This window comes from Polyodon spathula, chromosome 9 (genome assembly GCF_017654505.1).
Source record: "Polyodon spathula isolate WHYD16114869_AA chromosome 9, ASM1765450v1, whole genome shotgun sequence".
In the NCBI taxonomy this organism is placed as follows: domain Eukaryota; kingdom Metazoa; phylum Chordata; class Actinopteri; order Acipenseriformes; family Polyodontidae; genus Polyodon; species Polyodon spathula.
This window is the reverse complement of record NC_054542.1, coordinates 9,916,461-9,931,970: the sequence shown is the minus strand read 5'-3', so window position 1 is coordinate 9,931,970 and position 15,510 is coordinate 9,916,461. Positions and strand designations below refer to the sequence as shown.

Here is a 15,510-nt window from a genome sequence, read left to right as displayed (position 1 = left end):
ATATACAGCATGTACTTACTGTGATCCTGTCTTCTTTATCATCAATGCGCACTTTGTCTTTTTTCCAGTAAATGGTTGGTTCAGGATGACCACGTGGGGGCTGGCATTCCAAAATTGCTGGTTCTCCAGCAGCCACAACAACATCGGTGGGGTTCTGTCGGAAATCATCCCGCAACACTGCAAAAACAACAAGGCATCAGGAATCAAAGCTCATGAACAGCAAATAGGATGCTTTGTCTGCATTGCAGCTCTGGAGGTTCCCACTGAAGCTGTGAGAAGGCAAATATAGTACAAAGCATCTTCCACAAAAAACAACAGCTCTCCAAATCATAAATCAAAATACTGTGGGTGGTCTATTTATTGTATTCATACACAATTCCAAAGACTCTGATGGCAAGGGTATCTCAAAACTGAAATAGGATCAGTCATTTAATAGAGTCTTAATTATTTATGTATTTATTACTCTTCCATACAATAATATATTGATACCCGACATACTCAAAAGTGTCAAATCTACCTCTCACTAAATGGTAGCAACAAGCATCTGTCTACAGTGGGCCCATGAAGGGACAGAACTGAGCTGATAGCAAATCAGCATTTTTTAAATAACATGGTGAAGAAAAAAGTAAATTTTAACCATTAGCCAAATAGGAATAGAATTTGAACAATCTCCTGAACATGTTGGTGTTTAACATACACATACAATTTGTATAAGACAATATGCCAGTGGCCTGAGCACAACTGATGCCTCTTTTCCACTGTACAACCAAGCTGTGCTGAGGCTATACCGAGCCCTCACGGTGAGATTAAGGAGAGTCTGGGTTGTTTTACCACTGCAGAGTTGAGCCGTGCTACTGATGTGACACGCAATGAAAGACAGTTGTTATTAATTATTGCTATTAATTAACTCAGTTTGCCAAAAGATACGCAAACAAATGGTGTTCAAAAATTAATAAACCAATGGTACAGCTGTATCTTGCTCAGCTATATTTTGTAAATATATTTAGGAATGTCTTTATAATCAACACATTTTACTGATTTTATCGACTCACTAAAGTTCAGTTAGTTCTGTTGAAGGGGAAAAAAGAAGGTTTTAAAAATAAGATTTGTCAAAGGTATCCCGTTGTTGTTTTTTGTTTGGATGCTTAAAAAAAAAAAAAAACAATCTGCGCAAGCACAACGAGAGCCGAGTTGTATGCATGGTACAGCTGTTCGGTATTTTGTTTGACTATATTTTTGTAAATAAGTTTAGAATTGTTTTATTTTCTGCATTTTTTAATTTATATTAATATAATAAAGGCTATGGATGAGTGTGTGAGTTAAGTGTACCGTACCCGTGGTTTATGTTCAGTTGCTTTAAATCGTCAGAAAGTCGGGCATAAACTTTTTTCCAATCTTCCTGAACACTTCTATCTGCCCACACAGAAACTAGAGCCTGCACTTCCTCGGTGTCCCAAGGATGTGTTTTTCTCTGATCACACTCGCTGCCCGGCATGTTTGTTGTTTTTTTTTTCTGGAGTGTACTGACTGATGCATCGTAATGATGAAAATCCTTAACCTCACCGCTGGCTCAGCTGGGCTTGCAGCTGGATTCAGATGCCTTGTGAGGCCAGATTTTCATGGTTTGGTTCTCGCTCGGCTCGACAAATAGCCAATGGAGAATCATCCATACCCATAGTGTACTGTATTAGTGGAGAAGGGGTATGAGAGGTCAGGGGATAGGGAGGCAGGTCTGAGGGCCACATTTGGTGTCCAGGATTAGGTTTGGACATCCTGCTATCATACATGTACATTTTGTTTCAAGCATCAGATGCAAATACAAAGAGATTGATCTGCACTGCTTCACAGTCCTTTTCTTAAACTATTCTCCTAACATCAGTCCCCTACTGATACTACATAGTATTCTTGTATTTCTACTGAAATGGAATGGACATAAATAATGCATTCAGTTCTTTTATAAACCAAACTGGTGTTGAAAGAGTGCTCCCAGAGCAGGGACACTGTAAAGTAGCTGTGCCATGATTATTAAACATATGTTTTGGAAAACCTGCATCCACAGTAAACAATGTCAGTCTGCCTTACAAATTTTCCTGACAGCTAGGCCCTCCAGGAGGGCGTTAAAATATTTTGCAAGGGCAGATAAAAGTTGCAACCAAGCATAGAGTATTCTGACTAAATCACAAGCTTACCACTCACAATCAGTTGCACTGAGAATTGGCTTCAGACTGTTATAAAAAAGGGGCTGTTTGAAAACTAAATTAAGAGCTTCTTGCCAAGTTCTTATGCAAATCCCAATAGTGTAAAGAGGGATTAGGCCTTGCTAACAGGCCCCTGTGTGCTGAAATGATTCCCAATTCACCAGATCCTCACAAGAGGGCCTTGTGTTGTATATTTTTTTTAAAAGCTTTAAGATCAATTACCCAAGAGCTGTTACAGTAAATGCTGTTTTTATGCGCTACATAAGTTAAACCATGCACAAAAGAAAGCACAAACCAAAGCCTATAAAGTTATTACAGATTTATAAAAAAAAAAAATAAATCATATTCCAGGTTCTTGAAAATTTCCATTGTTCTTTTTTGATGATGTGTAAAAAAGAAATCCTAGTAATTTAACTCTTTGTACACCTATTACTTTACCCCCTTGTCAGGCTGAAAATGACTACTGTGAAATGTGTATGCATCATAAATAAACTACAGGTGAAGGTGTGGTGTAGCTGTCTGCTTAAGATTTACTTAAGATTTGTGTAATTGTTAGCAGCATTTTAAAAAGGGAAAAAATATTGCTTCATTGAAAAGGTGCACAATACATGAGGTGCATGTAGTGTGTAATTCGGGTTATCAAGAAAAAAACATAGTGAATGAAAATGTAAATTGTTTTTTTCTGATTAATTTATTCTTTCACTGTAAATGTGCAGCAGTAATAATTACTAGAAAAGTAATTAAAATTTTATATATAAATATCCTTACAGAACTAATATCATATTTTACTACCTTTTAATCAGAAGATTTCCTCTCTAGTGAAACATCACTGCACAAATTTCACACAGTTTTCACTTGGGGGTGGGGGAGGGGGCAGGAGCAGAAAGCCCCACCGCTACAACACCTTTACCAGCTCCTGCTAGTCGTTAGTCATTAGTGGCATACATTTTACTGTTAAATAAACAAAAATCTAGAAAAATGAGAGGTAAATAGTAGAGTCAAACAACCATGTGCACAAAGATGGCATGGATCATGGCTTGCAGTGCAAGCGTTAGAAACCCTTGCAAGCAGAGCACCTGCCACAGTTGAGTAAAGGTCCCTGCTACCATGGCGAGCAAGTGCCACCAGCAACCAGCACCTGCCAGACTAGGCCAGAATCCAGGGACCCGGTCACCAGTGTCCATTAACTCAGGGCAGTGGGAGGGAAAAGGGATTAAGTCCACACATTTCTGTTAAAACATTGCTCATTTTAAGGAAAACATTTTAGAGAAAGCTATTTGAAGAGGTCTGAATAACTATAGGAGCCATACTTCTCCCACAATCCCACTTTCACTTCTATAACAGAACCCATCTTTATAGGATTTACATTTACATAATGATTACAAATAACCATCTGTCTGCTGCTACTTTTTCAATCTGCCCCATAGTCCCCCGAGCCCCTCATTGACGGTCAAAGCAGCAAAGCCTAGAAGGAAAAGCTATGGGCCTGTCAGGAGGCTCAGAATAATTGCATTCTTATCCTGTCTCTTTTTTCTTCCTTTTTTCCCCAAATATATTGAGCTTCTGAGGAAAGAGCAAACCCTGCTTATGTTTTTTTCCCCTCTCTGCAAATGGAACTGACTTATAATATAGCTGCATCTGTCAGACTGGCTGAGGGCAATATAAACAGATACCAGCAAAATATGAATGTACTCTATGAATGTACTCTTAGTGATTCAGCAACCTGTGCTTCACTGTTGCCAACACCCAAACAGCAGGTAGCAACTTGCACTATGTTAACTTCTGTATAACCTTTGATGTGACTTATCGAACGCTTGCCAAAAACACATACTTATACTTTCAAATAAAGAAAGTTAAATTGAGACAGAATTTGCAGGACTGAAATTTTAGGACTTGTTAGCAATGTTTTAAAACTTTTCTGATTGGTCTAAATACAACTTATTGTGGACCCCAAAAGCATGTCTTGTCATGTCTTCCTTTCGTAGTTATGTTCCTGATGGCAGTGGTCTTCCTTGTAAATGTTGGTATGTCAAACTTCAGTAAGCAATGAAGTGCGCACACTATACTGGCAGTGCAACATTTCCTAACTGGAAGTACAAAAGACTACAAGGGAATACATCTGGGGTAGAATGGAACAGTAGCCATAATACAATCATTTGACTGGCACGTTCTGTTTTCTGTTGCCATTGCCTTAATTATTTCACCCTAACACTTACAGTCAACTCTCATTAATAGGAATTAATAGCCATTTTTTGTGTGTCTCAGAGGTGGCAACCATCCAATGAAAAGTATTATACATTTTAAAAAGTACTGTGCATGTTATTGAAAATGCAATTGTAAATTAGATTTATAAAGGTATATATTGTGTAAGCAGGACTCAGAGACTCTTGAACTTGCAATCTATATATATATATATATATATATATATATATATATACTATTTTCTGATGACTTAAACTTCCAAAGGGGTTCTTGGATTTACAGTAAGATTAAATTTGAGTTGCAGACAGCACTGTATAGGCTGTCCAAAGGAAGTTTTTGGAAGAAGCAGATCAGGTCCTGGAGACAGAGAGTATCAAATTGTATAAATTGTTTTTTTTTTTTTTTTTTTTTTTTTTTTTTTTTTTTTATTTGCTATGTCATGTTTCTTCAGGAATCAGAGTGAATGGAAAGTGTTTTTCATTGTTCTTGTTGAACATGTGGCCAGGACTGCACATAGACTGTGTAGCCTTGCTAAAACATTACTTCTGGTTTAATATGCTTAAGGTGTGAAAGGAACCACAGCTAAGAATGGAACAATTTATTAAAATACAGTTAGGAATGTGTCTTGGGATCATGCTAATGTTAAAAAGGGACAAGTTTAAATTGTAGATTTATAGAGTCGCTTCAAGGTGTTATTATTTAGGCATTTTGTAAAGACTAATGTTATGAGGCTGTCAGCGGAAGTTTTGGAAACTAGAAGCAGAGGATCAGGGACCTGAAGTCAGAGAACATAGTTGTATAAATTGCATTTTTATGCTATGTCATGTTTCTTTCAGACTGGTTTTAATAAACCACCATTTGTTCACTATATTTCTAATAAACCACCATTTGTTCACTATATTTCTAATAAACCACCGTTTGTTTGCTATATTTCTATCTCTGTGCATGATCCTCGGGACCAGTTATACATATTCCAACAACACACAGAGATACATTGACAAAGTGTTTGTGGGAGTGTTGAAATCTGCAGCATCATCTTTCTTTTGTATAGCGGTGCAGGATAATGCACATTTTTTGCACGGCTTCATGGAAAGAATGCATGAGTAGTATGGCTTACTCGAAATGCATTATAGGATCTATAGTCCCAAAACAGCAGTAAAATACAACACATAGGCTGAAATCTGGACGCTTATCCCAATATCCTTTACACAAGTTGTTTAATTCAAAATGTTTGCTCAAACAGTACATTTGTGTTAAACTGAATCGATATTATAAGAAGTCATTTACAATAAGCAACTGCTAAAGTTGGCCGGTATAAAACTCAAAGTATCAGGAAATTTGTATAATTCAATTTTAATGAGAATTGGATAGGGGATATGCATTTATTAACATTGTACACAGACAGTAAGGAATACAATTTAATTACATTTCTACAGTGTGTAAAGATGTCACACAAAATTTAAGTGTACTTTTGGGGTTAGTGTTATCACAATTTACTCTCCAAAAATTATTATAAGCATATATATATATATATATATATATATATATATTAGTATACTATTTCATGAACTAAATTTATCAGGTATGTTTTTTTTTCCTTATTACTGATAATAATGGAATGAATAACTATTATTTTATTTATAAATATTTATTTTGAGAAAATAAATCGACAGCAATGCCCATTATTGGTTATAAAGACTCTGAGAATAAATATGTATTATCTCATTGCAATCACTCAGGTGAAACAATGTCTTGTGATTTGCCCAAACATCAATATATCCTGGGGGAGCATCCCACTCAAAAATGCTTGGTCCAGAAAGGGTTAACAGTGTGGCCTCAGCACTACATCTTGAAGTATGCCGTTTGTTTTAAGTTCCCTCTCCCCAGCTTTCTCAATAAACATATCTCTGGAAAGAATCCTCAATCTGATCGTTAAAATTCCCACCAGCTATCTCATTATCCCTATGCAATAAATACGCTGAAGCATCAGTAATTCTGACAGCTTAACAGACAAGGATAAACCAAAATTACAAATTCAGTAGGTCTTGGTTTCATAATAAAATAAATAAATAAAAAAAACTTTTGAATTCAATTGTTTTTCGGTGCATTATTTGGTACACTGGTCTAGCTCTTATTTACAGTCATAAATCATGAAAAAAAAAAAGTTTTTCTCGCTTTGATTGGCAAATAAGCTTCATATTCTGAAGGGAAGATGAACTAATTAACATGAGACGACAACCATAACATGAAAAAAACTGTCAAACGCAGAGTTCCACATCAGCAACTTAAAACACTGATTCAGCTAAAAATGTAGGAATTATTTAGACTGGGAATATGTTGCCATTAACCATTTTCCATTAACCAAGATCCAAGAATAGATATGTATAGTATATCTGTAATTTAGAATTGGTCTAAAGCATGCCTATTTCAAGCTAAATCACAATTCCCAAGATATACTGTGACTAAAAACTAGGACTAATATTACGTACAGATGAATGTACTGTACATATGGGCACTTCCATTATATCTCTAGTATGATATATATATTAGTTTTAATTGTTACATTTTTGCCCATAAGTTTCTTTAAGTTAATCCACTGTAAAATATTTTATGTATTCTGGGGACAGGCTTTCTGTCAGCTAGTCCAATGCTTGGTAAATCCTTCTTTGAAATTCAGATCAAGTTGGTATCATTATCCTCTGGAGAAAAAACAAGTGCTACCTGCAGGATAAGCGCATTAAGGTTTAGTATGCATACCTGCTGAGGGCCCCCTCTGATTAACAAAGGGACATTGTAAAAGATGTGGGATAGTTACTGGATTTTATAATGACTTAAGGGTATTTTAGACTTAGGCAAATAATGCCTATATATACACTTTACAGCATAAATCATACATTTGTCACCTGACTCTGGGTGTTGCAAGAACTCTCAACCGAGCCTAACTTGTTTGACAAGAAGATACAGGTGGAGAAAATTGGCAGGAAAAACAAAGCACAATAGTGTAACTGTGACTTCGTTACATTGTGCATAATGATAAGTAATTAGGGGAGAATGGGCCAGTTGAGTCATGGGGTACATTTTTAATTAAGCAATTACATTGGGTTTGAGTATGATGTCCAGGGTCACTTTGAACCTACTTTGAGTGATGCCTAGAAAGTAGCATAGACCAAAGCTATTTTCTACAGTCAGTGTTAAAATAGGTCGATGCTTCATGACAACCCCTAATACTTGTGTACTTTTAACCATATTGACATGTTGTCCTAAGATTAAATATTTTGCCATTATTAGAAATAGAGTAGATTTAGTTTGATTGTTTTTCTTTTACGCCAGCACCTTGATAAGTACTTGTTCAGTTTAAATAAGTATAGAGTGTTTAGATTCACGAACCCCTCTAAACAACCCCCTTTGAAGTCTTCCCCTTCCAAGGGTACTTTTTCAACTCCAGCAATAAACTGAGTGAATAGGAACCAATGGTCAATATATTAATAACAATAATGCACACAATGTTAGGGATCACATCAGCATGCCCTGGAAATATGTGTGTTCACTCTGAAACAATATAATTAACTCTTAATGAACCTCTCCCTTCCCCCTACTACAATCAATTTAGTCTAATCCTTGCCTTATGGTAATGTATAGTTCATTAACATGTCAGTTAAAGACTCAGTAAAATGCATACTAAGAGGTAATGGCTTCATTACAGTAATATGTTGTAAAGCAAAAAGAAAAATAACACTGCTTTATAATCATTTAATTGTGGCCAAATCTGAATACATATGCATAGTAATAAGGGATGCTCAATAATTTCTGCAGTGCTCAGTAATTAACAGGGCTATAATTAAAGATGCATTTTCAAAAGATAATTTTGGCTCCTTCTAAACTTATTGCTGCTTTCATTTTAATTGGGAGACATGGGGGAACAAGGTTACACCTGGATTTCAATGACTTATAAAAAGAGATTAAATCTTTTCAGGGTAGGCGGTTCTAGGTTCTTAAACCCTAGTAAGGCTGGCCACCTGTTAAATTGTCTGAATTGTAAATCAGTGAAAATGGAATGGTGTGATTTACTGACAACCCAAAGCCTTGAGTTCAGAATAGTGGTAAACCTACAAATACTCACATCAGGTGGGCTAAGGTTTAACAAGAATATAATATTTGCCTACAGCCTTCAATCTGAATCTCACAACAGGGTTTTGGTATTGATCTCAGTAGATACAAAAAGCACAAAAAAATACCAGTCTATAGTTAATGAGCAGACCCAATGAATACCTCTGTTAGCTAAAATGTTAAAGTGGGTTGTAATCAAATGCACACATATTTAATGTATGAACCAAGTGTGCTAGCACTACCAAAGGTATCCCTGGGCTGCTACACGTTGTTATATAAATATTTTGTGTTTTGTATTTTTTACACAGAATTGCTAGTTTAAGAAGAAACTAGTAAATTGGTGACCAGCAAATACCAGAATGAAACCAATACTTATATAGTCATACCCAAAAATACCCTGTCCCAGTGCTACATTGAGAACGATTAACTAAACTGTTCATTTTCTTCATCACTGGAGTTTTGTCAACAAAAGCATGTACCTGTGCTGGCCCTGCACAGGTACATGCTTTTGTTGACAAAACTGCAGTGATGAAGAAAAAATGAAATTAAAAAAATTAGTTCAGTGATGAACTAGACTAAACTAAAAAGAGTGTCCAAAGCCAGTAAGCAGGCAATCTTAGAACACCGGAAACTTGCCACCATTCACTCTACCCAGTCTCTTTCCACATGATGGTCTCCAGTAAAGTAATCACATGTTCCCTCAAAATTACGGTGACAAATATCACTGTTATTTGGTATCACAGTTAAAAGAAAGATAAATCACCTTGTTCTCATTACCTTTTCCCACATGGTGTGGTGTTAGTAAAAGGCAATAGCCCAGCTCACCCTCCTGACGTCTTTAATTGACCTCATGGAGAGTGTTATCCAGAGCTGCTCAAGCAGTGCTAATGGTTTTTGTCTACTGCTTGCACATGGTGTGGCTAGCACATGCTACAGCTGGAAAAGGCTAATAGGGGTGTGTAATGTCTGCACAGTGTGGCAGAATCTCACAAGGTCCAGAGAGACCACAAATAACCTCTTCTGAGTCTCCACTGCTTAAACTTTGGGACGGGATAATGAGTGACCGTGTTTGCGTGTGCTCATTGATGACTTTAACAACCACAAAGATTTTCATATAATTCTTATAATATATAGTCATCTGACAAGGATAATATGCTGTAGGCAACGTATGGTCCTGCCAACAAACAAAGATAATGTAAAATAAATGTATAGTTATTCGGATTTGTGTTTTTACTTCCCCCCTTTGCTTTATTTAAAAACTGGCTTGGTATGGGTGTACAATATCACAGTTAAATTCTTTTTGCTTTTTTAGATTCACTCAGTGTCATCTGCTTCAGTCAGGTTTAAAGTACCCCTGCCTCAATATAGCTTTCATAATCATTCCTATCGCCAGAATGTGATCATTAACATGCCCCCCTACAATGCTCTGCCCCTACAGGATATAATATAAAATCTGAAAGAAGCTGCCACATAGAGTAAATGTGGTATTTCTTCCATCCACTAGGGGGAACATTGTTGCAGGAGGGCAGGGTGACAGTTAATAGCGGTAATGGTGTACCAGATGTACTTAGAGGTTAGACATGATTCTGAGAGCTATAAAGAGGCCAATGTGAGTGTGGTAATAGGAAAAGATACAAAATCTAAACCAGAAGCTCCCACATTTTCTTGGCCCAAGTCCCCCTGTGATACCAGGCATCTTGACTGAGGTCCCCACCTGAAATTTAGAATTTGTGAAGTGAGATGGGTTGTTTGTTTGTACAGGTAGGAATACTATTGCTTTCATGATGTTAATTTCTTGGATGTTCGAGAAACAGCTCCATAATAACTATACACTGTATGACTCCAATAACATAAACTGTCTGGGAGTGGTATGGTTTATGCTATAGGGGAAGACAATATGTCAATAACTTCTTCCAAAACCATGGCAGAAATCCTGCATTTATTTATTTAAATAATATATATAGGTAATATATATATATATATATATATATATATATATATATATATATATATATATATATATATATATATATATATATATTATTTTTTTTTTTTTACACATACAGTTGTAGTCAAAAATTTACATACTCCTATGGAAATTTATAATTTCTAGAAATTTCTCAAAAAACAAAGAATTTTAGGAAAAATCTTTTGCAGCAAAAGTTTGGTTTTTGTGGATGAGGAAAAAAAAAAGAAAAAAAGAAATAGATGTCAACAGTGATCTACAATGATTTATTTCAGCAAACGCCAAAGATGCTCATTCAAAAGTATTCATACCCTTTAATGCTATGACAGTATGGTCTATAAGGTGCTAGAAATTTCAATATAGTAATGCAGAACCTAATTCTAGAAAAGTCTAGAAAATAGATTGTAAGTGAGTATTCTTAGAGAGTATGCAAGGGTTAGGCATAGGATGATTGCTGTCATTACCAATAAGTCAATATGGGGAAGATGTAAAGAGCTATCTGAAGACCTTAGGCAGAAAATTATTTATTGTCATAAAGCTGGAGGATACAATAAGATTTACAAGCATGTGAATATCCCAATTTTAACTATTGTTTCTGTTATCAAGAAGTACAAGACTCATGCTACTGTCACAACGCTCCCTCGGTCTGGAAGAAAGAAGGTTGTTTCACCAAGAATAAGTGGAAGAATTGTGAGGAAGGTTAATAACAATCTGAGATTGACTGCCAAAGATATTCAAAGTGAACTGGCTGTAAGTGGGACTGTGGTTTCCATTTCAATCATAGGTCAAAAATTGCATGGTGAAGGTGGTCGCAGGCCAAGGTAAAAGTCACTCTTAGGAAAATGTCACAAGGGCAATCGCTTAAAGTTTGCAAAACAGCATTTGAATGATAGATATGAGTTCAGGTCAAAGGTTTTGTGGAGTGATGAAACAAAAATCGAGCTATTGGTCATGCTGATGTAACCTGTTAAATCCACTTCAATCAGTGTAGATGAAGGGGAGACAGGTTGAATAAGGATTTTTAAGCCTTGACACAATTGAGACATGGATTGTGTATGTGTGTCATTCAAAGGGTAAATGGGCAAGACAAAATATTTAAGTGCTTTTGAACGGGGTATGGTAGTAGGTGCCAGGCTCGCCGGTTTGAGTGTGTCAAGAACTGCAACGCTGCTGGGTTTTTCACGCTCAGCGGTTTCTCATGTGTATCAAGGATGGTCCACCACCCAAAGGACATCCAGCCAATGGCAGGCCAGTGGTCGAAAATGGCTCATTGATGAAAGAGGCCAAAGGAGGTTGACACGAATTGTGCAGAGCAACAGATGGGCTACAGATAGTCAACTGACAGTTCAGTACAACATTGGTGCCGAAAGACCCATAAAAAAATGCACAACTTGTCGTACCTTGACACGAATGGGGTACAGCAGCCGACGACCTAACAGAGTTCCACTTCTTTCAGCAAAACACAAGAAACTGCGGTTGCAGTGGGCTAAGGAACAAAAACACTGGACACTGGAGGATTGGAAAAACATTGCTCATTGCTCATCACTGGTCTGATGAATCCTGGTTCCTGCTGTTTCACGCTGATGGGAGGACTAGGGTATGGAGAAAACCACATGACTACATGCATCCATCATGCCACTTGTCAACATTGCAGGCTGATGGTGGTGGTGTGATGGTGTGGGATATGTTTTCATGGTATGCATTGGGCTCCTTGATAAAAGTGGAGCAACATTTGAATGCCATAGGATATTTGAATATCATTGCCAATCAGGTGCATCCTTTCATGGCAGCAGTGTATCCATCTGCTAATGGATTTTTTCAGCAGGATAATGCCTCATGCCACAAGGCTAAGATTGTCCAGGAATGGTTCCACAAACATGACAGTGAATTCAGCTTACTGCAATGGCCTGCCCAGTCAATAGAATTCAATCCAGTTGAGCATCTGTGGGATGAGTTGGAACAAGCTATTCTGAGTAGAGATCTACTACCAGCCAATTTGACACAAATGTGGGAAGCATTGGAGTCAACATGGGCCAGCATCCCTGTGGAACGCTTTCAACACCTTGTAGAGTCCATGCCCTGATGAACTGAGGCTGTTCTGATGGCAAAAGGGGGTGCAACTCAACATTAGGAAGGTGTTCCTAATGTTTTGTACACTCAATGTATAAAGTGCATTCATAAAATTGCCTATGTTGTGCTCCTTAGCACCCCCTTTTGAAGTATAATGGTGCATGCTGTTACTGTTGACAACAATGTTGATTTTAAAATAACTCAAATAATCTAATAGCAGCATTCATTCTGAGGATCATTGCTCTGTCAGAGAGAAAACAGTTTTGCATGTGCTACGGGCCACCTGAAACCATCTTGTGAACCTCCAGGGGTCCCTAGCCCCCAGTGTGGGAACTCCTGATTAAATAGCAAGCTCTCTATACCCTTTAAGAAACACTGTCACCTCTATCCCTTTTTTATTTTTTTTATTTTTTAGCTTACTGTACTTATAATGTCAGAGGAAATATAACTGCCTTGTTCATTGCTGGGCAGTTTCAGCCAAACATTCTGTACAATATTCTAAACAAATCCTGTCAAATGAATAACTGAATTGTGAAGTGCTGTCTTAAAGGACAAAATAATAATTAAAACTAAAAAAAGTTTAATGTTGCAGTTGACATTGTATCATTAAAAACCTCTTTTGTCAGTGTGCATATTTTATTTATCTTTATTAGGGTTAAATAAAAGCCCTCTTTGCTACAGGGCATTGCCGAGGACTGGTGCCTGCCTTCCTATTATTGAGGAAGTAATTGGGTTCTTAACAACCTCCATCTAAGTGGTTTTGGGCTTGTAAAATATGTCATTCTTCCACATCAGACCCCTTTAATTAAGCTCTCTGTTGGAGATAAATAGTTTTATCAACCATAGCCTGATGAGCAACCATTCAGCATGGGATACATAGCATACATTCATTTGATAGAACAATGGTTTTATTGCTACTGTACCCATATTCATGTACATTTATTATGCTGTATTATTTCCTCTCTGATGACCCATATCTTATCAGGTTTCCTTTTAAGAACCCGAATTTATGCAAAAGTAACATTTTATGGTGTTTCATATTGTATTGAATACTAAAAGACCTCTAACCCCTCGTTATACCGCCCCTGGCAGATTCGGGTATTACGCTCCTGGATTGGCTCCCCATTTTTACTGTGTAACTGTGTATGCCTTAGTTGCAATATACGTAGGCATTTAGAATTACTGTTCATTTTATTTCATACTGCACATCACAAACAACAATATACAAAATTGTTTAAAACAAAGCATTAATATCGTACTGTTATCATATACACACGCATTGCACAATAACACAAAGCAAATTAAATACCTACTTGCTGAAGCGGTTTTTATTTTAGCCAAAGAGGTGTGCACCTGTGGCAACAATGCACTAGCAAAAGCCGCAGCGCAGTGACGTCAGCTCCCTAGCAACATGCCTTTGGGAATGGATTCTTTCAATGCAGCAGAAGACTCATGAAAATTAACTGGAGACTAACGTTAATGAGACGCAATTACCCTCCGCTGTACGAATTAAAACAGTGTGCTGCTTATACGAAAAATGAGGAAAAGCAGGTAGAGGATTTATACTGGACACCGACGCCCCCAATAAAACGAGGGAGTGGTTGTACAGTATTTGTTAGTGTATTTTTTTTCTATGGGTCCCTCAATATATTGCAGCCCTCAATATATAGCATATTTATGTTGGACCCCAATACCCGCGATATATCAAGTAGGTGGTGTATTTAGGAGAAGGAAAATCCTGTTGAGCAGAATGTTTCAATGTCTTTGGTGCAGGCTGGCCTTGAGCTTTTCTAAACTAAGTATGTGCCTCAGTGAGGGAATGGAACAGCAACAGACCTATCTTGCATTGCCATCTTAATCCATTTGAGCCTCAGCTCAGTGTGGGCTGTCCCAGCATGCACCAAAGAGACAGCTGCTTTTCCATACTGTCATATTTAGGTGGCTGTACACTGAGCAAACATTTATCCCTTGAGTTTCTGAATGTAGCAATTCATATTTTCAAAATACCCACAACATATCCTTCTGTCAATGTATTATATGTCCTTAAAGGACAAGTAATACAGTGTTTTACAGGCTATTTGCAAGCTATTCCCGGTTAAGTGAGAACCAATTTCAGTAGCAACCACAGTTGCTAACAGCCCCTGGTAGTTTCCTTGAGAAGTGTATGCAGATTGTTTCAATTTGCAGCTGTTTCTGCCACAAATTGTACCTACAGCAATTGCCTGTGAAGATGACAATTTCAGAAATGTGTGTTGGTTGAGTCCAGACTCGTTGACTAAGTGATACATGGTAAGTTGTAAGTTCGTTTCAACAATGTCACCTATTATTGCAGTAAAAAGCCATATCGGAAAAATAAAGCAGTTTAAGCGTAGTATTTAATACGTACTTGGCTACATCCCACACCACTATAGGGAGTGAAGACACTGCTGTTGTATTTTCCTTCAGGGAGTGTTTTTTATCTAGGAGCTTTATGCTTAAATCAGGAGAGAGTGGTGACATGACATATTACATGACAGGATGTGATAGGGCACAGAGATTGGTTGGGAGTTTCAAAGCTAGACATTCAAGCAATAGCTGTGAATAAAATGTATTAAAATTACAAGCTTCCCATTAATATAAGTTTTGACATAACCTATTATTTAAGTATTTTAACTGATGTGGAGAGGTTCCATTTATTTTCAATATTCTGTTGTTCTAGCATTTAGGCTGTATATTTTAAAACCGTTCAATTGCTTCTCAACACTTGTGTTGTTTCAATTATTGTCATAAGGTATATTTCCAAGTATTCCTTCATAGTTTAGTTCTATCCTGTTTATTTTATGTTTATTATCTTTTTCAATCAATATATGTGCATTCTTTCACATCAAATACCATTTCTTTTCTTTCCAAATAAGACAAAGACCTTCATAATTCACTTGGGGTGCTGTTTGTGTTTTTCACAGCTATCTGTTGTATTTACTGTCTTGA

The 15,510-nt window shown here is 37.0% G+C and overlaps 1 protein-coding gene across 1 annotated transcript in view; it reads right to left on the bottom strand.

The window, feature by feature from the left end:
• The window catches only part of LOC121321276 (roundabout homolog 2-like), a 261,265-nt gene that overhangs the window by 97,842 nt on the left and 147,913 nt on the right, over positions 1-15,510 (bottom strand). The window contains exon 3 of the mRNA XM_041260177.1: positions 20-177. Coding sequence (XP_041116111.1) covers positions 20-177 — 158 coding nt within the window. The remainder of the gene's footprint in view (positions 1-19; positions 178-15,510) is intronic.